Raw genomic sequence first — 26,608 nt, 5'->3', positions numbered from 1 at the left:
AAAAATTTAAATTTTTATAAAATATTTTAATATTTAATTAGAAATAACATTTTTGCTTTTTTAAAAGTTACTATAATTTTACCATAATTACCACTAATATAACAAGATCTTAAAGATGGTAGAAGCATGAAATTGCATATAAAGTACATTAAGTTAAAGTATATTGTTTTAAAGTTTGTAAACATTTTATTTTAAAGAAGCATACTTCTTTTTTACAAGAGTTCACTTTAGGAAAAGCAGGCATAACCCTGCATAAATAAATAGATTTCCTCTTGAAAACCAAATAATTTTTGTCTCTAAGATACTGATTATTGACATATCAATATAACTTACCAACATTTACCCCTACTTCTTTGATTGGGTTTCTATTTGGATTAAGTTTATGTATTAACTGTCACTCTTTTCGGTTATGATAAATGATAATTTTATGTGTGTTCCAGTCATCAATGTTTAAAGGGAACTTTCCTTTCATTAAAAAGCATTACTTAGTTTCCAGCCTGTACTTACACGACGTTGTAAATTGACCACACATGATGAGAGTTTAGACTCCCTGAAGCTGCGATGCCCACTTGAGCTTTGAAACCGCTGATCAAGTCATGAAAACAAGATAAGACAAAACCCGTTCGGTGGTTTATTTGATTTCTAAACAAAACCCACATCGATGACAAAGTGATTCAGTAATTAAATGGTTGGGATTGTGTTAGATGAGAGAAAACCCAGAGGCATGTTGGCATCGAAGACCAAAATATAAAAAAAGATATATAATATATATATATCGCTGATTATAACAAGGAAGCATTGTGAGAAAGCGGGAGTTTTGGCAGTGTTGAAGCCTCAGCATTTGCACAGTCATCACAACACCGAGGCAAGGGAGACGGCCCTCGGGAAAGTCAATCAGGAGCTGTAGAAGATCAGGCAGGACACAACATGGGGAAGAAAGACTGCTGTGGCAAATATATCCAAGAAAACTTTAGTGAACGGCCCGTGCTCACACAGCAGCAGAATATGAACATATATGTAATTTAAGCATGATCTCTCTCTCTCTCTCTCTCTCTCTCTCTATCTGTCTATCGGTTAGATATCAATCATATTTGTGGAAACATTGGTATGGGTGCCTGTTAAGACTCTCATGAATCAAAGTATGTTTTTATGTGTTTACGTATCTATTCCTTCTGTTATGTTGTTGGTCTTGTTGTTGGGTCTAGAGCCTGTAATTACGTTTATATATATCTATCTATCCATCAAACATCTGTGGTTGATCGTGTTCTGGAAAAGTACTTTTGCATAAATTAACAGAATGATTGACATTAAAGTTTATTAACTGTCAAAAACACATCCAATAACACATGCATTTCCAAATAAGTGTTTTTTAGCCTCTGGTAAAAAAAAAAAAAAAAAAAAAAACTTTTACATAACATCTCCTGTTTCTCTCTCTCTCTCTCTCTCTCTCTCTCTCTTTCTTTGATTTTGCTGTGCCTTTATTTCCAGTTAGTGGTTATAGTACTTTATCTTATTTCACTTAAACTTGTTTCAGTTTTTCTATACCAATTAGTTCAACCTTTAACTTTTCTTACTCTTAAAAGTTTTTAATATATATTTTGTTATCATTTATTTTCAGTATTTGTCGGTGCTACAAATTGCGTTTATTATTGCTGTTAAACCTATTTTATATAACTTAACATATATTTATCACATTTACCATATTTGCTTATTTTTCTTGTATGTTATTAACTATTTAGATTTTATTTTGTTTCAGCTTTATTTTAGTTCGTTTTAGTGGTTTAACTTATTCCCTTTAGTTTAAAGTTACTTTAATGTTGCTTTTTATCTAATATCTTTATTTTATTTTAGCTTTATTTCAATTAATTTTACTGCTTCAATTGAACTAATTTTTCAAATGTTTTGAAAATCCAAAGATAATGTGTACGAAGCAATTCTCACTATTAACAGTATTTTGGCTGTTTATTAGTACTTATAAAGCACATATTAATGCCTTATTCTGCATGACTTACATACCTTAATCCTACTTAATAAATACCTTACTAACTATTAATAAGCAGCTAATTACAAAGTGATTGAGGCATATGTCATAGTTAGTTATTAGTGACAACTGGTCCGAAAACTGTGATCTAATATTTAAATTGTATTGTTATTTTTTTTTCAGCTTTATTTTGATGAAAATAAAAGTTTTGAAACAGAAGCACTACAAACGCTTCGATTCTTGTAAACTTGACCTGATAGCTTTATGTTTTTTTTTTAATATGGCCTCAACCACAGACATCCACTTATCGTCTGATTGTTTGCATATCTCCAGCCAGCTCTTTCTCAAGTGCTCTCATAAAAGGAAGTACAGTAGGGCGTTTTTTGTTTAGTTTAGTTTTTTCTTCTGTGAGGTAAGAGGGTCTAAATATAGCAAAAAGTGACCGCCATGCATGTTTAAAAGAGTTAGTTTTTAGGTTCGTGAGTGTCAACTGGACCGTTTTCTGATTGTGGCAGTGCTGTTTTAAAAGCTCAGCTTCCCAGGATGGGAGCCAGCCTCTAATGTGATGACAAATGATGGTAATAATTTAGAAAAAAAATCTCCTTGCAGAGAGATGGTGGCCCTGAGTCTTATAAAGCCGAGAGCGTTTGGTTTATAGCCGCCCGCTTTCCCGGTCACTGCAAGGGCTCCCTTCCGCTCCTCAATAGACTTTACTGGCAAAACATATATAAAAAACCAACCCGCTTTTCCTTTTTTTTTTCTCTCGAATCTGAGCCATTGTCAGACACAGTGCATGACTCATGGAATATATGAATCTAAAAACGTCGAAAAAAAATTATCAGACCGCATGAAGTCAACCAAGATTGTTTCTGCAGCCCATTAATGTGGAATACATATTTTTTAAATGAACAGGATGAAGCGAAACATATTAAGTAACAGAAATAACAGTAGCGAGTTATAAAATACTGATATTTTACATACCTTTGAAGTGAATGAAAACTTTAAGAGTATACTGTCTAATTTATGAAATAACACACACACACACACACACACACAATAAAAATCTTGCATGCAAACTATAGAACAAGCAAGTGTTGATGTGCTCTTTTCCATACGACAAAATTTGATTGCCACTAACTTAAATAAATAAGCAGCTTTAACATTCTGTAAAATTTCTTCTTTTGTGTTCTACCTAAAAGGTAAAGTCGGTAACACTTTTCTTAAAGCCATTATTCATAATGCATTATAAAGTAGGTTAGTGGCATTAATTATGCTTTGAAATGCTCCTTATAATGCCTTGTACAACCTCATGAATAATTGTAACCCCAGTTAATACATTAATACACAATTATCTATTCATTTTAAATGTGGTTATAATTATTTACAACAAGATATAATTAATTACAACACACATTATCAATAATTAAAATGCAATAATAACGCCTTATAATGCATTACACATAAATTGTTACTGTAAAGTCTTATGGTTTGAAAAGATATGAAAGACACAGTGTAAATTTTTTAATGTCATTAAAGACAAATTGAGATTTGAAATGATTTCTCATTCTAAACTAGATATGATTAAGTAATAACCTGCATTGTTTGGTGGAATAGCTAATTATTTTCTTTTTTTGAAGTGTCTTAACTTGAAGGAAGCACTGACATGGAAAGCCAGGCTCATTTTAAAAATTGTTGAATGATGACAGAATCTGTTTCAAAAATTGGCTTTTGTCCTCAAGAGCCAAACTGTAAATCGATTTTAATACAAAAAAATAAAATAAAAATGCATAACATATAATGAGTACTTTAGAGACATTTTTGTGGCCTTGATGATGTTTTAAAGAGAATGAATCTCCGCTTTCAAAAGGCTGTCAGCTGCTTTATCAGTCGCGACCGATTGATTTAATGCTCATAAATCAAAAACAAGACTGTAAGCAAACACTGCTCCCAGTCAAGATGTGCAGAAAGCCATTTAACTTGTAATAGTGAGATTACAGTCAAAACCAAACTAATTAAACGAGAATGTGAAGTATAATGGTTTGGTTTGTAAATTCATTCATTTGATTTGGAAGTGCTACCTTTGTGTATTTAACTTTTATGAAAATACATTTTGTTTATGAGATACTTGAGCAATAATGTGAGACGTTTCCATGCATGATGACTAGATTTTATAGGAAACATCAATTTAATGATGAATAGAGATGGAAATAACTTTTTATTGTCCAGGTGTCCAAAAGCGTTCCTTATAAAGAGATCCAAGATTCAGGTCCCTCCTTCAGAGCAAAGCTCATGTTTACTGGTGCTTGTGAATTTTTGCATGCAAAATCCACCCATTTCAATCCAAATCATCACAATCTGCAAATATGCGTGAAGGTAAAGGATTTTCCCCATGTAGATTTTGCAACGGTTTCAGGGTTGTCACATAAATTTGAAACACTGACCAACAGAAAGCTGCTTGGTGTCTTTCATATGTACACTATTGACAATAGATGATGGACTTTTTTTGCAAATAAAATTTTGCTGATGTGACTACGGATGTGACCACACTCGTACAATTTTAAACGATTTGTCTGAACCCCTGTATCGGTTAGGTTTAGTGGCGGGGTTAGGTGTAGGTTATTTGTACAAATTCATACGAATTGTGCAACTCGTAAAATACATACAATTTGGCAGAAATCATATGAATTTGTACGAGTGTGGTCGTACAAATTTGTACGAATTAGCCACCTCCTAAAATATGTACAAATTGCTGTGAGATCGGGTTGAACCAACTCATTAGAGTAATTCATTCAGGAATCAGACTACACTAGTTGTCTTATCATTTTGTGCTGAAGATTCAGTAGCAATAAATATCGCAAGAAAATAGGACCAGATTTACTAAACAGGGCAAATTGGCAAGATAGCAATCCCATAAAAACTAGAGTTTAATGAGTGAAATAGGACACTACATGACACTGTTTTCAACTAAAAATAAGCATTTGTAATACAGTTTGGCCATTCATTTACACAACAATGGGAATTTGGGGGGCTGAAAATGCTAACTTTTGAAAACGGGTTTCAAATGACTGCCATGCAATACCATTATCATCTCTGTGTAAACTTCAAAGTGTAAATTTGTGAAAACGGTGATGTCACACACATATGTATTACATGTTTAACTATTGGGTTTATTTACTATCTCCATCTACTGGCCTGGCACTCAAAATACAGCCTTTTAAGTCATTGTTTTGAATATGTGGTTGTCTATACAAAAAAAAAAAAGAAAAAAAATGCAATGGAAAAAAGTTTCAATTTTTAGCACATTGTTGTTAAGTAACTACTCTTAAACACAGCTGCAGCCAGATCATTTCCATAATGACCAACGAAATCTACCAAGGGCAGCACAAATTGATAATCAGTTGCAGATTAATAATAACAACACAGGAGTAAAATTTAAGATCTTTATTTTTATTTATTTATTTTTGGTGTGTTAAGTAATAGGGTGAATTCTTACTACCGTGAACCTAGTAAATCTTGTATTGTGAATTATTGAAATACTCTCGCAATTTTATAAATTCATATTTAATAAGGTCACCTGCAAAAATATGCAATATGCATATGCAATATGTCCATGCCTTTTCCTTTCTAATTTGTCTTTCATAAATCCTGACAGAAGAGGGTTTGTGCTGACACACTCTTGCAGTTTAAATCTAAATTAAAGACCCATCTCTTTAACCTGGTTTACACATAACACACTAATATGCTTCTAATATCCAAATCCGTTAAAGGATTTTTAGGCTGCATTAATTAGGTAAACCGGAACCGGGAACACTTCCCATAACACCCGATGTACTTGCTGCATCATTAGAAGAATGGCATCTACGCTAATATTTGTCTGTTTCTCTCTTGTTCCGAGGTCACCGTGGCCACCAGATCCAGTCTGTGTCCAGATCAGAGGGTCACTGCAGTCACCCGGATCCAGTACGTATCCACACCAGATGGTGGATCAGCACCTAGAAAGGACCTCTACTGCCCTGAAAGACAGCGGAGACCAGGACAACTAGAGCCCCAGATACAGATCCCCTGTAAAGACCTTGTCTCAGAGGACCACCAGGACAAGACCACAGGAAACAGATGATTCTTCTGCACAATCTGACTTTACTGCAGCCTGGAATTAAACTACTGGTTTCGTCTGGTCAGAGGAGAACTGTCCCCCAACTGAGCCTGGTTTCTCCCAAGGTTTTTTTCTCCATTCTGTCACCGATGGAGTTTCGGTTCGTTGCCGCTGTCGCCTCTGGCTTGCTTAGTTGGGGTCACTTCATCTATTCTACAGCGATATCGTTGACTTGATTGCAAATAAATGCATAGACACTATTTAAACTGAACAGAGATGACATCACTGAATTCAATGATGAACTGCCTTTAACTATTATTTTGCATTATTGAGACACTGTTTTCATAATGAATGTTGTTCAGTTGCTTTGACGCGATGTATTTGGTTTAAAGCGCTATATAAATAAAGGTGACTTGACTTGACAAGCTGTTAGTAAATCTGGCCATGACAGTATTCTATTCACATTCGTGTCATAATGTGCAAGAGAGAAGTGTTAGAAGTATTTTAACAGAACCAAACCTTTATTTATTTATTTGTTTTAAATGGATTTGGAGAAGAACTGGTTCTTGGTTCCCAACCCAGCTAATACTGGGAATCAGAGTTCATGCTCTAGTGTATGAACTCCCAAAATAGATATAAATGCATTACAAGATGTAAAATATCCGGAGGAATCAGCTTTGTGGGAACAAAAGGTTGACATGGCGCGAAAGCTGCTTGCTGAATGTAAGTGTCCTGAACAGCCGAGTCTAAGTTTACCACTAGGTTCGACAATGGATTTAACATGATCCCCTGTGATCTATGACCCTGCTTTTCTAGAGGAAACAAAAAAACCACCAAAAAATACAGAGGTCATGTTGAGTTCTTATTCGTTGAACTCCAACATGGCACTCAACCATCATCTTCAGGAGAGACCTGATGGAAACTTGTTCATCACTATTGCCGCAGCCACTTTAACTGCTTTTCCATGCAATCGCGCCAGTACCCCTGCTGCAGAAAGGGGGCCAAGAGATGCCGGGTTTGAACCGTGGCCCAGGCCCGCCACCATTTAACTGGTGATCCCAGCATAGTGGTTAACCTCCAGATGTTTCAGTCCTTCCAACTGTAAAATTGGGGTTTAGGCAACAGGCACAACCCTACTCCCATCCTTGTAGATGCCATGCCAGTGCCACATTCAACCTGCAACGTCCAGGCTCATGATTCTCATGAAAATGATCGATTATACACACAATAAGTCTTTAGTTTTGTATTTTTGCTAGTTAATTGGTTCTTATGGAACATAAACAGTTTAAACTTTACTTGAAGCTTTTGAAAATGTGTATTTTTGGTTTATACTTCAAAATAATAAAACACTTTTTTCATCAAGTTTCACTTGACAATTGTGAAAATGAAATTTTTGTCTACCACTTTCTTTGTCTTTATAATATACACATTACCGGAAAAGTTGTATTTGTTCATGATTTATTTGAAACTTTTGGTAATTACTACTTTTGGTTTACATTTTTGCATGAGTTCAATTAATTTCATGCATCATTTGTAAATAAAAGTATCTATTTCTTTAAAAAATTTACTCACCCCAGGCTATCAGCTGTTTGCACTCTCATTCTGATGGCACCCATTCACATCCAGTGGTGAGCAAGTGGTGTTATGCTGCATTTCTCCAAATCCCCCCCAAAAAACACACACAATGAAAAACACAAACTTGTATTGCCTGAGAGCGAGTCAATTTAAATTTCATTTTCCTAATTCACATCAAAATTCTTTCATCATGTCATGTCTCAAAATTGCTCAAATATTTACTCTCACTAAATGGCGGTGTATGATCTCCATAATTGTGTGTAGGCTCTGCATGGGACTATATGCAGATTTCAGACTGCACACATGGCCGTGTGTACATAATGTGAATTAGAAACAGAAGTTTCACAAGCCAGACTAAAGCCTCGTTTACTTCTCATTACAAAGCAAACGCAACTTTCTGTGATGGATATCGATTGGTGGATGTTTAAGTGGGTGGTTCTTAATCAGAATATGCAATGATTTGCACCAGACTTTATTCCAATTGTCAAATGGTCTAGTTTTTGAAACGAACTGGTTAAATAGATCCCTTGATCCGCTACATCAGCGACTAAAGTGAATGTTTTTTCCTAGCGCCAGTGTTATAACATGTAGATGAGGCCGCAGCACCATGTGGAATTATTTGAATGTGAGTAAGCAAGGCCCTATCCCTCTAAAAAGGGACTTTTATATCACCATGAAACACATTATTGCATTCTTTCACTTGCAATGACATACGAACTCGAAAATGTTCCATTTGAATTTAGTTTTACAACAACATGTCTCACCCAAACCTCGAAAATATGGGTTGTTTGATGGGCGTTTTGGAACATAAAATGCTCTATGGTAATGTATCAAGATTTTTTTGTATTGTTGTTTGTGTGTTTGTTGTCAATTAATTAATATCGTATTGTTGTAATGCAAAACTATCACGGGTCAAAGCTGTTTTAGTTGTGGTCTAAACAAACGGCTTTTAAAGAAAGACGGATAAATGATGATGTGGTGAAACTGGCTGTGACTTCTGATTTAAAACTGTAGCCTTGATGGCACTTCCCTAGTGTACTTCGCGACTCCGTTTGCATTAAAACAGCCATGTTAGCTGTAACAGATGCTTTTATAGTTATTGCAAACTGCTAAACACAAACCACACTAATATTAAAACCAGGCAGCTCTTCTTATGATGCAGCAGGCAAACTAATATTTGCCTTGGAATAGCTGTTGACCTAAGCGTACCATGTGTCATACCTCACTTTTTCACCATGTGGTGACTTTACTCGAGTTCGGTTGACAAATCAATGAAACACCTCATTAAACTGCGAGCAGAACACTGAAAGGAGTTGGTATTTGTTCATAACACAAAGTTTAATGACTTCAACAATATCCTAAGGCTAATATTCTAATTCCATATAAAATATATTAAAATGTTCAAAGATTTAGCTTTTTTTAGTCCAGTGTTAAAAGTAACACTGACTAAACCATACTATGTTAACATATTGACATAATCTAAAATGTCAAAAAAAAATTATTATATATAATAATATTCCCATAACACCAGATGTACTTGCTACATCATTAGAAGGATGGCATATATATATATATATATATATATATATATATATATATATATATATATATATATATATATATATATATATATTATAATATATATATACATATATATATATATATATATATATATATATATATATATATATATATATTATAATATATATATACTGACATAAAAGGGCTCTTAAGTGAGTACACTTGTACACTTTGCAATAATATTTAAATTAAATGTTTTAAATATTTTAATTAGAATTAGCTTGCAATTAAGTAAATTAAACATCAAACATTGCTATGAGAACTCTTTTTTTAAATATAATAAAATGTACTTATTTTTCAAGGGTTACGAATCATTTGAGGTTAAAAGAATATTAAATTCTTGAGTTGACTGTATTGTATAAAAACACTTCAAATTATAGTACTTTTCTTCTGTTTTCAGAGTAAAACATCAACATACTTACTGAATAAACATTGTGTCCTCCAGACCAGGTGGTGGCAGTAGAGAGACAAGAGATGTTGTCATATTACCGGTTTAAAAACAAATATAAGGGTGAACACAGTTGCACAAATCTCAGACAAACTTTACTGAAACAATTTGGCACTGATTAAATCGTTGGCAGCGCGCCGACAGGCGTCCCCAGTTCGAATCCCTTCCACTTTGCTTCCTGTTACATCTAAACTTTCATACCATAACTTTTACTGAAACAAACTCATAAACTTCTGTATTTGTCGCATTATTCGCCCCGCAACTTTATGCTACTGATATGAATGACATCTCAAATTGTAAATTACTCAGGAAAGGTTGGTTATTACTTTTCTAAGAACATCTGATTTGGCATGTTCTTCATTTATGCACAAACCAACACATCTTATACGTTCTTCAGATTTGATTTTGATGGCCTTTCCGTCTGAACCACTGGTACGGAAATGCAATAAGGCACAACATAACTGGCTGCTTTGAACAAAAACAAGCTTTTTTTGTCATTTACCGATCTACCACTTGTCGACTATGTTTAGAAACGTTCCAGTTCTGCTACTTCCATCTTCCATGTTAGCAGGAGAAAGCTCCAGAAACTGCATTAAATTATTTCAGAGCAAGTCACAGTAAGGGCCATTGATTGCAGGAATGACTTCATCCGTTACCTTTACTTTGTGATAGTGATGTGAATAGCAGTATCCATGTGCTTTGTATCACATTATGAAAATGTCCTCAGCGCTGGTACAAGCGCAACCGCCGCGCTGACCCCTTACATCACTGAACGCAGAACCGCTGCTGAACAATCCCACATGTGCAAGCCTTCAGAGACAAACTTTGCAGAAAGCATTCAGAAAGAGGCATAATAAAACTGTTATTTATAGGACTCTTACAGACATGTAGTTTGTCTTGAACCGGCCCCAAACGGCCGGTCGTTGCTGAAACACTTAGCGAGGAGCTCGACGCACACAGCGCTCTGCCCGCTGCTCCTCCACACTCACCGATCTAAACTTCTCTGCTTTTTCCGCCACATGAAAGCTTGAAAATATATTAAAAATTAGGCATATAACATTTAGTGGTCGAAGTTAAAAAATACAAAAAAAAAAAAAAAAGATGCAGAAAAATGTTCTTGGATATTTTTATGATGTCAATGGGAAAAATCTACAGCATCATTAAATGTATGAGAATATGAGGAGTGTAATTTGTTAGGCCAAACTCTCAGCATGGCAAACCAAAGTGTCTCGGACTCATTAAAAAGACTGGAATATTGTCACATACTAACTGCCACTCAACAAGAAAACATTAAAACTGTATTACATTCGTCTGCTAGTAAGGTGAAAGGGTTTAAATATACTGTACATACATCACAGGATAATTCTGTTCTTTTCTGTTGTTTATTTTTGATGAAATAATTCACATTTGGACCATAGTGTAGCTCCATCACGGTTCATAGCATAGATCATTTAAAGGGACAGTTCCCTCAAATATTTAATTTTCCCATTGTATTTTCCCATTAGATTAGAATTAGAATTTTGCATCATGTGCAGTCTTGGGAAAAGTTACTTTCAAAAGTAATGCATTACAATATTGTGCTACTCCCTCAGAAAGTAGCTAAATGCATTACATAGTTACTTTTTATAGAAAGCAATGCGTTACGTTACTTTTATGTTACTTTTTCTTATCTGGTCTGGGATTGCTTATTTGTTTTTAGTTTAAAAAAGTTCTATCTTTGGCGAATGTGAAAGATCTTTCACACCAAAACTAAAAAGAATAAGCCTCAGGCTGCAGGAAAGGTAAATTCACATCTGAACAGAAGATTGCACACACAATTCCTCTGCACTTACTTCAGATTTCAACACGAGGACAGGAGCGCTGTCAGTCAGTACATGGGAAAGCATTACTTATCTGAAAGATTTGAAGATATTTTCTTGTAAATTAAATAGTAATGTGTTAAGTATATACTTGAAAATAGTAATCTGATTACGTAACTCACATTACTTGAAATGCAGTGATCGTGTGTATAGATTTGTGATGTATGAAGTACAGCTCACAATTTCTGTAGGTTTGCCATAACCGTATGGCTGTTCCGGAATCCTTCGTGTGTATATATATATATATATATATATATATATATATATATATATATTAGGGGTGTAACGGTTCATAAAATTCACGGTTCGGTTCGGTTCGATACAATTCACTGGTGTCACGGTTCGGTTCGGTACGGTTTGGTACGTTTTAGATACACCAAAAAGAAAAAATTGGCAGATAAATTTCCTTGATTTTTTAAAAATGTTTTATTTATTAAAACAAACAAAGTATGTTTTTTTTTTTTACATTGAACAATGATGGAGCTATTATTTACCCATCTTCTATGGTGTTTTCTTAGCAGCATACTGTATAAAAAAAATGAAAATGTTATATTGTTGTAGTAGTTATGAACAAATACAAAGATGTAACTTTTTATATGGAACTCTATAACTCTTTATATTGAGTGTGTTTTTACTCAATTGGTTCTCTATAGGGCTTATGTTTTTTGGAACAAAGCAGGAATTACGGTCTGGCTGAAATGGGCTCGTGAAGGAATATTGTAACGGGGCTCAATTACATTAAGCATGTTCTTAAAACCTGCGTTTTCCACTACAAAGTAATGCGCTCGCTCACTCAGTACGCGCTGAAGGCTCATTGCAAAATGTCTAAAGGGTCTTTCACACAGGACGCGGTATGCCCTGCGCTGGACCCTGGGCTCAGCGTTGCCCTTCAGATACAACGCGATTTGCGCTGCACTATGCCAAGAGCAAAGGAGGTGGAGTTTTCAAAACTGCCCGTGCATACGTTCTATTTATAACAGTTCTTCTATCTAATAACGTGCAGGCCTGTTAATTGTATCGTACTGCTCAGGAAATTCTGACACAGTACAGTACTAGTCCATTTTGATTTCTGTGCTTGTTTGGATGCCCCGATCAATTGGTAAAGTGCACCCAAACACCAGACCTGTTGGTTATTGGAGGATCTTCTATTTCTGGTCTGTTAAACGCATTGGCCATTTTGCAACGAGCCTTCAGCGCGTACTGAGTGAGCGAGCGCCTGACTGAGTCGCCTAACATAAACATATAAGTTGGTGTTTTTTTCTTCTTCGGGGGTGTCAGGGGCGTTGCCTGTTACGTCGTTTGGGTTATTGGGCTACCTTGTTGAATGCATATCATTATATTTCACAATTTTTTATTTATTTTCCAAATACAATTAATTAGTCCAACGAACCGTTCAGTACATAATGCGTACCGCGTACCGAACCGAAAGCCTCGTACCGAACGGTTCAATACGAATACGCGTATCGTTACACCCCTAATATATATATATATATATATATATATATATATATATATATATATATATATGTATATATATATATATATATACACACACACACACAAACCCGATTCCAAAAAAGTTGGGACACTGTACAAATTGTGAATAAAAACAGACTGGAGTGATGTGGAAGTTTCAAATTTCAATATTTTATTCAGAATACAATATAGATGACATACAAATGTTTAAACTGAGAAAAATTTTCATTTTAAGGGAAAAATACGTTGATTTTAAATTTCTTTGCATCAACACATCGCTGCAAACGTCTGAATTTTTTTTTTTTTTAATTGGTGATCCTCTGCCCATCTTGACTTCTGATAGACACTGCCACTCTGAGAGGCTCTTTTTATACCCAAGCATGTTTCCAATTGACCTAATAAGTTGAAAATTGGTCCTCCAGCTGTTCCTTGTATGTACATTTAACTTTTCCAGCCTCTTGTTGCTACCTGTCCCAACTTTTTTGGAATGTGTAGCTCTCATGAAATCCAAAATGAGCCAATATTTGGCATGACATTTCAAAATGCTCAGAACAACAACAAATTTGACTGTACCTCTCACTATGGCTATATATAATTTAGAAATCATTTTCACACAGTACATATTGAAATGGTTTACATTTCATGACAAAACATAATATATTATAATTCAGTTTCAGATATAAAATCAGTGTCTTAGAAAGTGTAAAACATTCAAATCCATTGACTCTTCTTGCAGGATTGAACCTCCAAGCTTTCAGTAAACAGACAATATCATTAACTGCTGCACCACACCATCATAACTGATGTAGTGAATTAATATGTCTTTGCTTACTCTTTAAATGTCACCTACATTCATTTGCAATATGAATGGCCAAGATACTTCTGACATCGTCATCAACCATTCTGCTGCCAAAAAGCATCTTTTCCATTGACCCGCATCTCTGTTTTTTTATGAATTAAAAACGTACCAAGCAACATATAAATCATAAATACGTTGCTATATCATAGTAGATGTTTACCCAGCATGAAACGCTGACAACACAGCACAGCTCATGGCGCTCACTAGTCAATGACTTGTGACTGTGCAGATTCCTGCGGTGCCATCAGCCAATCAGCATCCACATGACATCATTTCCCTCTGCATTTATGGCCGGGCGACTGCCACTGAATGGGAATGCTAATGGATGGCTTTCTCCAGGTATTACAGACCTCCTGGATCTCTCCGAGCGGCCATTGAAGGAAATTCAGCAGACGGCCGACGGACTCAACCACAATGCTCTGAAAATGCTGCATAAGCAAGAGTAATGGCCACAATCTTCTGAGTGCAAGTCGTGTCCTTGAAGACATTTCCATCTACTGATGCTTTTATCCAAAGCGACTCACAAAAGTGATTCGTCTTGAGCAGGAAATTGCATTAGAAGTGCAATGCTAAGTTTTAAAGTTGGATAAAAAAAAAGTATGCACAAATACAAAGAAAAAAAGGGGTTCACTATAACAGTTTTGTAAAGGTTTTTACATCTTGCAGCCTATGAAGGTTTCTTATTTTATATAATTATTATAGATAAAACTGAAACCATTAAAAAAAATTGAAATAAAATAAATAAAAATATTTAAAAATAATAATAATAATTCTACAAAGGAACATTTTCTCATTTCCATTGAATTTATCTAAAAATACTGACATTTAAATGAATAAATAAATAAACAAAAAAAAATAAATAGACAGGCAAACAAACAGATAATTTAAAATAATAATAATATTTTTTTAATGGCAAAAACACACTACAAAGTTACTTAATCTAAAATGAAAACTAAAAATAGAAAAATAATAAAAAAACGAATTCAAACTATTTATTAAAACTATGATCTATTTAAATTTTACTAAAAAAAACACTGATTATAATAAAAAAATTGATTATAATTTATTTATTACCAGTTTGTTTCAATATGTATATTTCATGTATACGTATATGGGTTAAGTCATGAGCAAAAACAACAAACAATGCAAAAAACGTTATTTTAATAATACTGCATACTATTTTTTATTAATTAGATTTTTGTATATATTTAATTTCATTTTATACTATAAATGTAATGCCGTTAAGGTATAATTATCATCATGAGGAAAACGTGAGCAGTCGTGCTTGATAGGATTTCTACAGAATTAAGGAAGTGAGCCACTTTTTTCCAGTCTGTGACAGTTAAACATAAAATCTGTGATCCGTATGATTTCTTTTTGTTAAACACGACCACCAAATATCTTGTGATTACATTTTAAGAGTGCAGAAATTGTTTATACCGCTTTTACATCTGGGAAAATGTCTTAGGGACAAGGCAGCGGCTTTTCAAAAGGCCAGAAATTTTAGTGGACTTACTCGTATGTATTTTCTGAAAGGAAAACAGCATGTCCTTAAAGTTATATTTTTTTCATTTTCCATTTTTATAACAATAACTGCTATTGTGAAATGGATAGTTGCAATCGTGAATGCTGATTGGTCAATACTGTCACACAAAAAAAGTAGTAACAGATCTGACATACATTTCAAAAAGATATGAAACAATGTGATGTTCAATATAGCCACAGAAAACCAATCATAATTTTTTATTTTTTTGCCTGCCTCATTAAATATTCATGAATTATTAATTGTGATCTGTAAACTTCAGATTTGTCTATCCAAGATTGGTCATCCAATGAGTTTATTTCCTCATCAGATTTTGAGAAATCCAGCATTACATCACTTGCTCACCAATGGATGTGGATGGGTGCCGCCAGAATGAGAGTCCAAACAGCTGATAAAAACATCACAATAATCCACACCTCTCCAGTCCATCAGTTAATGTCTTGTGATGTAAAAAGCTGTGTGTTTGCAAGAAACTAATCCATGATTAAGATATTTTAACCTTAAATGGTTATCCTCCATCAAAAACACAAGTTCATAATCCATAATATAGCTCTCTCTTGTGAAAAAGTCCTCTGGTCTGAATCAGGAGAGAAATCTGTTCACAACAGGAGATGGACTTTTTCACTGGAGGAAGTGCTGTTATGGATTATGGACTCATATGTTGGCCAACATTTTGAAGTTTGAAGTTAAAATGTCTTAATGGAGTTGTTTTAATATTATGGACTTGTTTTTTAGCTGGAAGCAATGATTTGAAGTTAACATTTTAATGAATGGTTTTGTTTTTACAAACACACAGCTTTTTACTTCACAAGACATAAACTGATGGACTGGAGTGGAGCGGCGTGGATTACTTCTTGTGATGTTTTATCAGCTGTTTAGACTCTCATTCTGACGGCACCCATTCACTGCAGAGCATCCATTGATGAGACACTGATGCAATGATACATTTATCCAAATCTGACGAAGAAACAAACTCATGTACATCTCGGATAGCCTGATAATGAGTAAATGTCCAGCTAATTTTCATTTTTGGGTGAACTTTTCCTTTAAAGATGGATTAAAATCAATGCATGACTTTATTACTTAAAACGTTGACAATTTCTGAAACTGTTATCTTACAGCAATATAAATATATATTAAAATTTAATTCAAATTAATAATTATTTCCCAGGTTTGCTTGTTAATAAAAAAAAAAAAGTGTTTATTTGCATTATATGTGCATTATTTATTTATTTATTTATTTCAAATGTAAACAATTCAGGAGGAAGAAAGAAAAACATAAAAAATCTTGTTCCGTGTTTTTTTTTTAATTATTATTATTATTGTTTTACGAGGGCAGTGTGACTACTTCTCCCAACCTCAAGAGCACATCATATTTGAAATATGTCTGAATGTATGTCAGTGCATTAATGTTTTGACACGTTGAAAGTGCAGAAAATCAGCATTCGTTCACAACACTACACCTACAGCCACAATATGATTATAGACTTTAAAGTCCTTATTTGTAAATAATGATCCAGTCTCTGACACTGCTATCTGGTGGACTGCTGCTGAGACCATTTCACTCAGCATATACTGCCACACAGTGTCCCAAACCAGAAAGTGTAGAAGATCCCGACTCCTGCTCAAACTGATGCTCCATCCTGCCTTTGACCTCTCCTCGCATATATGCAGCATTTTACTGATGAATATGGTTTATTTTTGACTACAAGATCAGATGCAAAGACCAAATACAATTTGGTGCAATACTTATATATGTTAGTGCTGTCAAATGATTAATTGCAATTAATCGTATCCAAAATAAAAGTTTTTATTGACATAATATATGTGTGTGTACTGTGTGTATTTATTATGTATATATAAACACAAACAAATGCATGTATATATTAAAAAATATATATGTTGTTTATGTATTAAACATATTAATATATAATATAAAATATGATAATATAAATACATAAATGTAAATACATGTCAATATTTTCAAAATACTTAATGAAAGATGTTTGTATTTATATATGCATAATAAATAAACACAGTACACACACATATGTTGTGTAAACGAAAACTTATTTTGGATGCGATTAATCGCGATTAATCGTTTAATGTAATCTTAATATAAAAACGACTTTTAGGACTGGCATTAAGGCATGGCATTAAGGCAAAAGACGTAATTTAATCTTGTGCCCGCTGCAGAAAAAAAAAATCTTACTTCAAGTTTCCATTTCATCTAAATCCTGTCCTGTGATTCATGGTTATCATGAATGATCTCTCTTGATTGCTCTGTTCCCGCCTGTATTTAAGTGGTCACTGCAAACCTGGACTAGACTAAATATCACGCACGAATATCCTCGGATCAGTTACAGACACACCACGTCGGTCACTTCAGATACAATTAACAGTAACCTATGACGCAGCCACCCAAAGGTAAAGCGCGTGAGGGTGGGGTGGGGGGCGTGACGTCACCGGGGTGATGTCATAGCGGCTATAAAACCCTGAGCCGAGATTGCGTTGAGTAAGAGTTGAGCTCGACACCTCTGGGAGTTAATGAAGGTTTAGACAAGCACTGCCATCCGAAGCAGCATCACGATGATCATCATCTCGCACTTGGTGGCGTGTGGACTTATTCTGACTCTCCTGTCGGTCAGCACCGAGACAAAACCACTCACGCCGGAGGAACAGAGGGTGAGTGGGACACTCATGAGAAACCATATGTCATATAGTCAGCGATAGATACAGTTAAGAGTCTGGTTTGATATATAAAAGTTGATATGAGGTCTACAAACTTGGGTATGAGATGCATGCGCTTAAAGCTTGGATGTGCAGTTACGCGCAATATATGCATCAAACTACGAGTGTCTAAATAGACAAAGATCATCTCAAGTTCAAAACAGAGTAGTTTTAATTTATCATAATTTATATATGATAAAAATATATAATTTATATAATCTGTAAGCCCTTCTCCTCCTCCTCATCATCATGTAAAAGCATTTCGAGCATCATTAGACACTTGTCCGGACGCAAGACTCTTTGAGCTTAAACTACAGATTCATTCATTTTTGTGGCTTATATGTAGAGAGAACCTGTTGATATATATATATATATATATATATATATATATATATATATATATATATATATATATATATATATATCAACAGGTTCTCGTTCGCAGGCGTGAAAGACAGAGAAGGCGCTTCTTTTAAGAGACGTATCTTTAGACATCAGTGAAGTTCACTTCGGAGCAAACGGGAGAACAGTTTCAGGGGAAAACAAACGCAAAGATGTTCGCAAGATCTCAACATGAACTGAAACATTTCATCAAAACCATTGAAGGTGAAGGTGAAATTCTCTGAGACTCTTGCTGCACCCGCGGCGTTTTTATCTTATTTCAGGAGAAACATCTAAACGATGCCTTACATTAAATCCAATAAACAGCGATGATGAATGGACTGTAATATAAAACAAATATATTACAGATATAAAAATTTGATATTCTGAACCACTTTACTAATGTTAATCATTTAATCTACAAGCTGAAGAACCACTGTATGCTGGATTTGATCTTTGTGTATGAAGCTGTAAAGGATGCACGGTTTAAAATGTGTACGCTAGTGTATTGGTGTGACTGAACAACCCCTGAGCCGCTCAGATCAGGTGGAAAGCTCTCTCTCAGAGTTGTAGAGTGAGTGTGACTGAGGGTGTCCGTGTGTCCCACAGTCCCTGCGGATGCTGTTGGGCGAGGAGCTGTCTGAGCTGCTGGGGTCCGCTGAGAGTCGCAGGAGGATGGAGGACAGGGTCCGTCTGCTGAGGGACCTGCGCCTGGACACTCGGGCCAAGGGCCCCTGGGCCAGGATGATGAACGACCAGCCCGGCTCACGCAGACTCAAAGCTGGATCTAAGAAGGGAGGATCCACGGCCAGGAGCGGCTGCTTCGGACACAAGATGGACCGGATAGGAACCATGAGCGGGATGGGCTGCCAGCCGTCTCAGCCCGCAAACAATCTCTCATGGTGAGAGTCTCGACACGAGTCACTATTACATCTGTAGACAGACGGTGTCCGGTAACTTCAATTAAATCATTGATTGACTAATCGTAAACTGTAGAAACCTGCATCTTAAATATCTATAGGTATAATCTTTAACACTTATATTTATTTATTCATTGAGTATCTGTAGAGATCCAATTCATGATTATTATTTGTTATTATTATAACTCTTTGGGAAATACTTAAAAAAAAAAAAAAAAAAAAAAGGTAAATAGTTTTCACTCACGTTACAATAAAATGAATTATTATATATAATGTAAGTATATGTACATTTTATTTTTGCGGTATGTTAATTTTGTATTTATAGATTATAGATAGTATTTGTAGATAATATATATATATATATATATATATATATATATATATATATATATATATATATATATATATATATATATATATATATTTCATTGAGTGTCTGCATAGTCTCAATTATAAATACAGTATTTATAGATATTTTCTTTAGGGGAATTTCATGTTATTTTACTAGTTAATATTTAACACATTATTTTTATTTTTATTTTTATTTTTCTGTAGCAAACTAAATCTCCTTTCAAATTAAATTAATTCATTTATTTTTAATAAGCATATATATATATATATATATATATATATATATATATATATATATATATACACACACACATATAAACATCAAATCGCTTTTTTGTGCCCCGTGTATATTATATTCATCAATCACTGAATCCTGACTATAGTTTCTTGATTCAACATGCTTTACCTGCCATTATAACAGGAACCGCATGATTTCAGGAAGCTATTTTGTGTCAAACTTTATTTTTTACTTCTGTAACAGTGGGTTTAATAGATCTGGAGTGTACTTTAATAACTAACTTTTAGTGCGTCATGTGGCACGCTGATGAGAACGACATCTGACTGTGTGATGCAGGACTGTTGTCCGAGATCTGACGTCAGTCGTGTGCACGCACGCATTCGTGACACACGTCTACATGCATCTGACTCAGTCTCCTCTCTTTTCCAGAGCTAATCCAGGACGCCATCCACTTGGGCCAGAACAGACTTAGTTGCTCCTCTTCGGAGGAAAAACCTAAAGAATCGGACTCATGGTACGAAGCCACTACGAGAACCATTGAGGGGACAGTGAGACGTACAACTGAAACAAATATTTAGATTGAAAAAAATATGTACAAAATAAAAAGGAACACATGGCAGATGACGTGGATAAAAGCTGTATATTGTTGCTGCTGCTGTACATTCATGTATTTCATTCTCGCATAAATGTATTTATGTTGAAAAACTATTTATATGTTTATAAAAGAGATATTTATAAATATGAGTTTTATTTATGTAACATTTTGAAACGAATGCAAACTGCAGGTCAATTCTGTTTGTAACTATTCTGTCTCTTAATAGTTGTAAATGTTTTAAAAGTCATTAAAAAATGCACAAATGCAAAAAAGAAAACAGTTTTGACCATGTAATTTTGTGTAAATGATATATATATATATATATATATATATATATATATATATATATATATATATGGATTTCAGTAAATATATATAAAAAAAATATCTAAGAAGCAAGATTGTGTATTGTAAATCTGCATTATATCAAGTTTAACAATTTAACAAACGAAAGTATAAATACTAATTTAACATATTCTCTGAAATCAATAAATAAAATACATTTTCTTTAGAAATGAATACATTAACACTATCTTGTTTTGTGGATGTTTGGATTGAAATCAGCCAAAAAGCCAGTGAGTATAAAGCCTATGGCCTCTGTACGGAGTATTTCATCAATAAACCTGCTATAATGAATAAGCAGGAGCACAAGAGGGCAGATCTGAGCCTCTGACGCATGTTCAGATGAATCTCTCAAACATTAGACCAGCATTTAGCACAACTTTAACTGAAACGGCAGAGAGCAGTCCAAGAACATTGCTCACTACACTAAGTGGGCAAAACAGCAGGTCTATTAATGAATTAGTGCTGTATATATCTGTAGAGTGCTTTTAAAGGAGAATTACACAAGAAAAGATAAAAAAAAGGATTTCATATGATTCACGCTTGCCCGTTCGGGTCTGTATATCGCAAAGGAAGAGGCTCTTTGACAGATAACCTCACTCCAGTTCAACAGATGAAGAGAAACGCGGTCATTGAGCTTACTAGAGGAATTGGGAGAACAAGAGCTTGATGTCAAAACAGCTGATGTGACTACACAATGATGTAACTAATATTTAGGTTTCCTCGCCATTTAAAATCCCAACAGGATACACTTGCTGACTAATTTTAATGAATGAGTAAGTACTGAATGAATGAAAATGCACTATATTTAATAGCAGCATAGTAGGAATACAGTAAAAACTGAAATATTTTTACAATTTAAAATAACTTTTTCTACAATTTAAAATAAGTTCTGTGTGAATATATTATAAAATGTACTTCATTTCTGTGAAGCAAAACTGAAATGTAGTATCATCAATCTTTCATTCAACTCATTCTAATGTTTATATTATTAAAGCAATATTATGGTAATATTTGCAGTGTTGAAATGTATTCATCATTTTATCATGACTATAAAGTAAACAAAAAATGTTTAACTCCAATTGTTTCACAAGAAGTTATTTGTGGCAAAATAATGTTCTTCAGGTTATAAAAAGGTAAGAAAGAGATGGTATATATATATATATATATATATATATATATATATATATATATATATATATATATATATATATATATATATATATATATATATATATATTCAAGTTTAATTTAATCTAATACATTTGATTTTATTCATATTCATCATGACTTCATCATCTTTGCAGAAAATAAATGAACCATATTAAGAAAATATGTCCTGAAAAAAAAAAAACTAAAAAACTAAATCAAATATAAAAAATAAATAAACCAAAAGCTGAACTTTCCACCTAAGAATATACAGAAATTGAAGAAATAGCCTACTTGTTTTGGTCTGAAGTTGCAGTATCCCTAATAGCCTGAAGGTGTTCACTGCTACAGAGCTGCACTTTCAAGATGTTACAGCTGCCGTTTAAAATCCAATGATGCCATCTTGTGGCCACTGATAATCTCCAGTAAAAGAGTCCTCTTTGAATGTATGTTGCTGTGTGGTTGAGGACAGGGACCTTTTGCATAAGAGGAGAAGATGGGAGAACTGAAGGCATGGATGAGATGAGTCGGATTTCAGAGTGAACATCATACATGTTCTGTGGTTATAGATTACAAAGAATAATACTTAAAAATCATGTGTTCTCTCACTTCTAGTCTTTGTCCTAATTGTATGAGAAGCATATAATTTCATGGTCTCATAGGCCAGAGTTGTCAAATTCATTCAGTGGACAAAAGTGTCACCTTATCAAAGTAGAATTTGTTACCTTACTTCACATATTAAAAGGATAGTTTATCCCAAAAATGAAGAGGTCATCATTTACTCACCATCGTATTGTCCCAAAACTGTATGACCAAACCTGAAATTCCTACAGGTCTGTGACATCTGGCTTGTTTCTTCCAGAGGATTAAGAATACATAAAAATTAACTCAGAATTATGATATATAAACTCAGACTTGCAAGATAAAGTCAGAATTGTGAGATATAAAAACAGAGTTATGAGATAAAAACTCAGAAATATGATATAAACTCAGAATTGCTAGATAAACTCAGAATTGCTAGATGAACCCAAAACTGTGAGATATAAAAACAGAGTTATGAGATAAAAACTCAGAAATATGATATAAACTCAGAATTGCTAGATAAACTCAGAATTGCTAGATGAACCCAAAACTGTGAGATATAAACTCAGAATTGTGATACAAACTCAGAATTGCTAGATAAACTCAGAATTGCTAGATGAACCCAAAACTGTGAGATATAAACTCAGAATTGTGATACAAACTCAGAATTGCTAGATAAACTCAGAATTGCTAGATGAACCCAAAACTGTGAGATATAAAAACAGAGTTATGAGATAAAAACTCAGAAATATGATATAAACTCAGAATTGCTAGATAAACTCAGAATTGCTAGATAAACTCAGAATTGCTAGATGAACCCAAAACTGTGAGATATAAACTCAGAATTGTGATACAAACTCAGAATTGCTAGATAAACTCAGAATTGCTAGATGAACCCAAAACTGTGAGATATAAAAACAGAGTTATGAGATAAAAACTCAGAAATATGATATAAACTCAGAATTGTGAGATATAAATTCAGAATTGTGAGATATTAACTCAGAATTATGAGATATAAACTCTGAATGGCAAGATATAAACTCTGAATTGAGAGATACACTCAGAATTATCAGATATAAACTCAGAATTGCGAGAAATAGATATATAGATATTTAATTGAGAGAATTGTGAGAATTAAACTCTGAAATATGATATAACTCAGAATTGCTAAATAAACTCAGAATTGTGAGATATAAACTCAGAATTGCGAGATATAAACTCAGAATTGTGAGATATAAACTCAGAATTGTGAGATATAAACTCATAAATATGATATAAAAATTGTGAGATATAAACACAGAATTGCGAGATATAAACACAGAATTGCGAGATATAAACTCAGAATTATTATAAAAACTCAGAATTGCTAAATAAACTCAGAATTGTGAGATATAAACTCTGAATTATGAGATATAAACTCAGAATTGCAAGATATAAACTCTGAATTGAGACATAAACTCAGAATTATCAGATATAAACTCAGAATTGAGAGATAAACAAGTATTTCAATCTCATCAACGCATCTTTAATTCCTGAAGTGAACTTTTATTTTAACTGTTTTATGTTAACTGTTAGACAAAGCATGCAGTTCTCAAACATGTTTACTTTAACTTCTTAAGTGATATCAATAGTATGACATATTAGATGCTTCCGTAAAAAAAAAAAATAGAGATATATTTAGTTTTTTTTAAATCGCTGGATTTTAGTAGTTACATGGCCCTAGTGACACCAACCCCAATAAATGTAATGCTACATTTACACTGGTGCGTTTTTGTTTTTTAAATGAAAACAATCTTCATCCTTACTGGTGTTTCCACTGGATTTCAGACAAGATCTCTGTAGCATACTTCACGATCAGAAACACGCATTACTTGATCATTCATGCGCACTCTGTGGCGCTGCTAGCCATTTTGGTGCCCTAAGCATAATTCCTTTATGATGCCCCCCACCCCGACCCCGGGAAAAATAAAAAACGTTCGCCCACGCGAACAACCGGAACAGACCATCCGGCACGGGGGGTCTTTCTAGACTAGACTAGAGCAATTATTAAATATCTTTCTTGTTCCCCCTTTTTTGTTACATATACATGGCTAAAATGTGGCTAATATTTCTATAGGCTAATGAAATAATACCGGCATTTAAAAAAAAATTCATTAGGCTATTTTTGGTGCCCCCTCAGCACTTAGTGCCCTACGCACAGTGCGTGATGCGCGTGGTGGGAGCGGCGGCGCTGTGCGCACTGTAGCATCATGCTACATAATACAATAAATAAGATTTATATTCCTCTTTTACACAAAACTCACTTTAAACCACCATCAATTGTTTGTAATAACTTCTAATTGCCATCTAATGTTTGTTTTGACCATGTAATGTTGAAACATGTTATTTCGAGTCAGAACAGGAAGAGAAAACAGGCAGACAGACCATGCTAGAAGCTGCTAATGCTCATCAGTCAATAAGTGGAAAATGAATAGAAATTATTATTCTGTCTGATATATACATTTTAAAATATGCACTATAAACATAACCTAACAGATTTGTAAACTGAAAACTATTTGAACTTTATAAAAACTTTATGCACTTATGTATTGTGCTGGTTACATTTTGTTCCTTTGTGCAGTGGCTCTGGTCTTTGATTCTCTATAAACATCAACAAGCTGAAAAATAAAACAAAGTTTTTTTATAGATAATATAATATTGTTAAAGTTTATTTCATAAAATTGGTATCAGAAAGCATTATTCAGGAACTGGTATCGAAGTCAAGGAAATGTCTTTAATGAGACCCAGTCCTAGTTAGCACAAATAGTCAAGCAAGGACTGTTGATATTATTAAAAATCTGACAATTTAAGGGAAAAAAAAGAGTTTTGATAACTTTGGTAATGATTGAGTATTTGATTTTATTTTATAATTTTTGTAACATCTAAATGTTTGGTTATTTTTACATTTTGGTAGCAGTTTAAAACTTTGTAAAACTTTGGAAATGCCTGAGTATTTGATCTTTCATTTTGGATTCAGAACTGAAAGTTGTTTTTAATGACTATGGTAACAGGGCTGAATGTTTGTTAATTGTTATAACTTTGGTAACAGGGCTAAATGTTGGATAGTTTAAGTGACTTTGGTAACAGGTTTGTGAGATATAAACTCAGAATTGCAAGATAAACTCAGAATTGTGAGATATAAACTCAGAATTGTGAGATATAAACTCAGAAATGTAAGATATAAACTCAGAATTATGAGATATAAACTCAGAAATGTAAGATATAAACTCAGAATTATGAGATATAAACTCAGAAATATTATACAAAGTCAGAATTGCTAGATAAACTCAGAATTGTGAGATATAAACTCAGAATTGTAAGATATAAACTCAGAAATGTTAGATATAAACTCAGAATTGTGAGATATAAACTCAGAAATATGATACAAACTCAGAATTTCTAGATAAACTCAGAATTGTGTGATATAAACTCAGAAATATGATATAAAATAAACTCAGAATTGCAAGATATAAACTCAGAAATATGATATAAAATAAACAAAGAATTGCTAGATAAACTCCGAATTGTGTTATATCAACTCAGAACTGCGAGATATAAACTCAGAATTGTGAGATAAAAACTCACAAGATATGAACTCAGATTAACAAGATTTAATTGGAATTGCGAGACAAACTCAGACTTGCGAGATATAAACTCCGAATTGTGAGATATAAACTCAGAAATATGATACAAACTCAGAATTGCTAGATAAACTCAGAATTGTGAGATATAAACTCAGAAATATGATATAAACTCAGAATTGCGAGCTATAAACTCAGAATTATGAGAAATAAACTCAGAAATATTATATAAATTCAGAAATATGACATAAACTCAGAACTGCTAGATAAACTCAGAATTGTGAG

The 26,608-nt window shown here is 33.7% G+C and overlaps 1 protein-coding gene across 1 annotated transcript; it reads left to right on the top strand.

Annotated features, from left to right (window-relative positions):
* Positions 1-17,910: 17,910 nt before the first annotated feature.
* Positions 17,911-20,904, top strand: LOC113040662 (C-type natriuretic peptide 4). The gene is made up of 3 exons (XM_026198946.1): positions 17,911-18,100; positions 19,136-19,428; positions 20,465-20,904. Coding segments are annotated over exons 1-3 (390 nt in total). The 5' UTR covers positions 17,911-18,004; the 3' UTR covers positions 20,466-20,904.
* Positions 20,905-26,608: the final 5,704 nt, after the last annotated feature.

The sequence above is a fragment of the Carassius auratus genome, chromosome 22 (assembly GCF_003368295.1).
Source record: "Carassius auratus strain Wakin chromosome 22, ASM336829v1, whole genome shotgun sequence".
Taxonomy (NCBI): Eukaryota; Metazoa; Chordata; class Actinopteri; order Cypriniformes; family Cyprinidae; genus Carassius; species Carassius auratus.
Note: the sequence above shows the minus strand (reverse complement) of the source record. Positions and strands in the feature narration are given on the sequence as shown.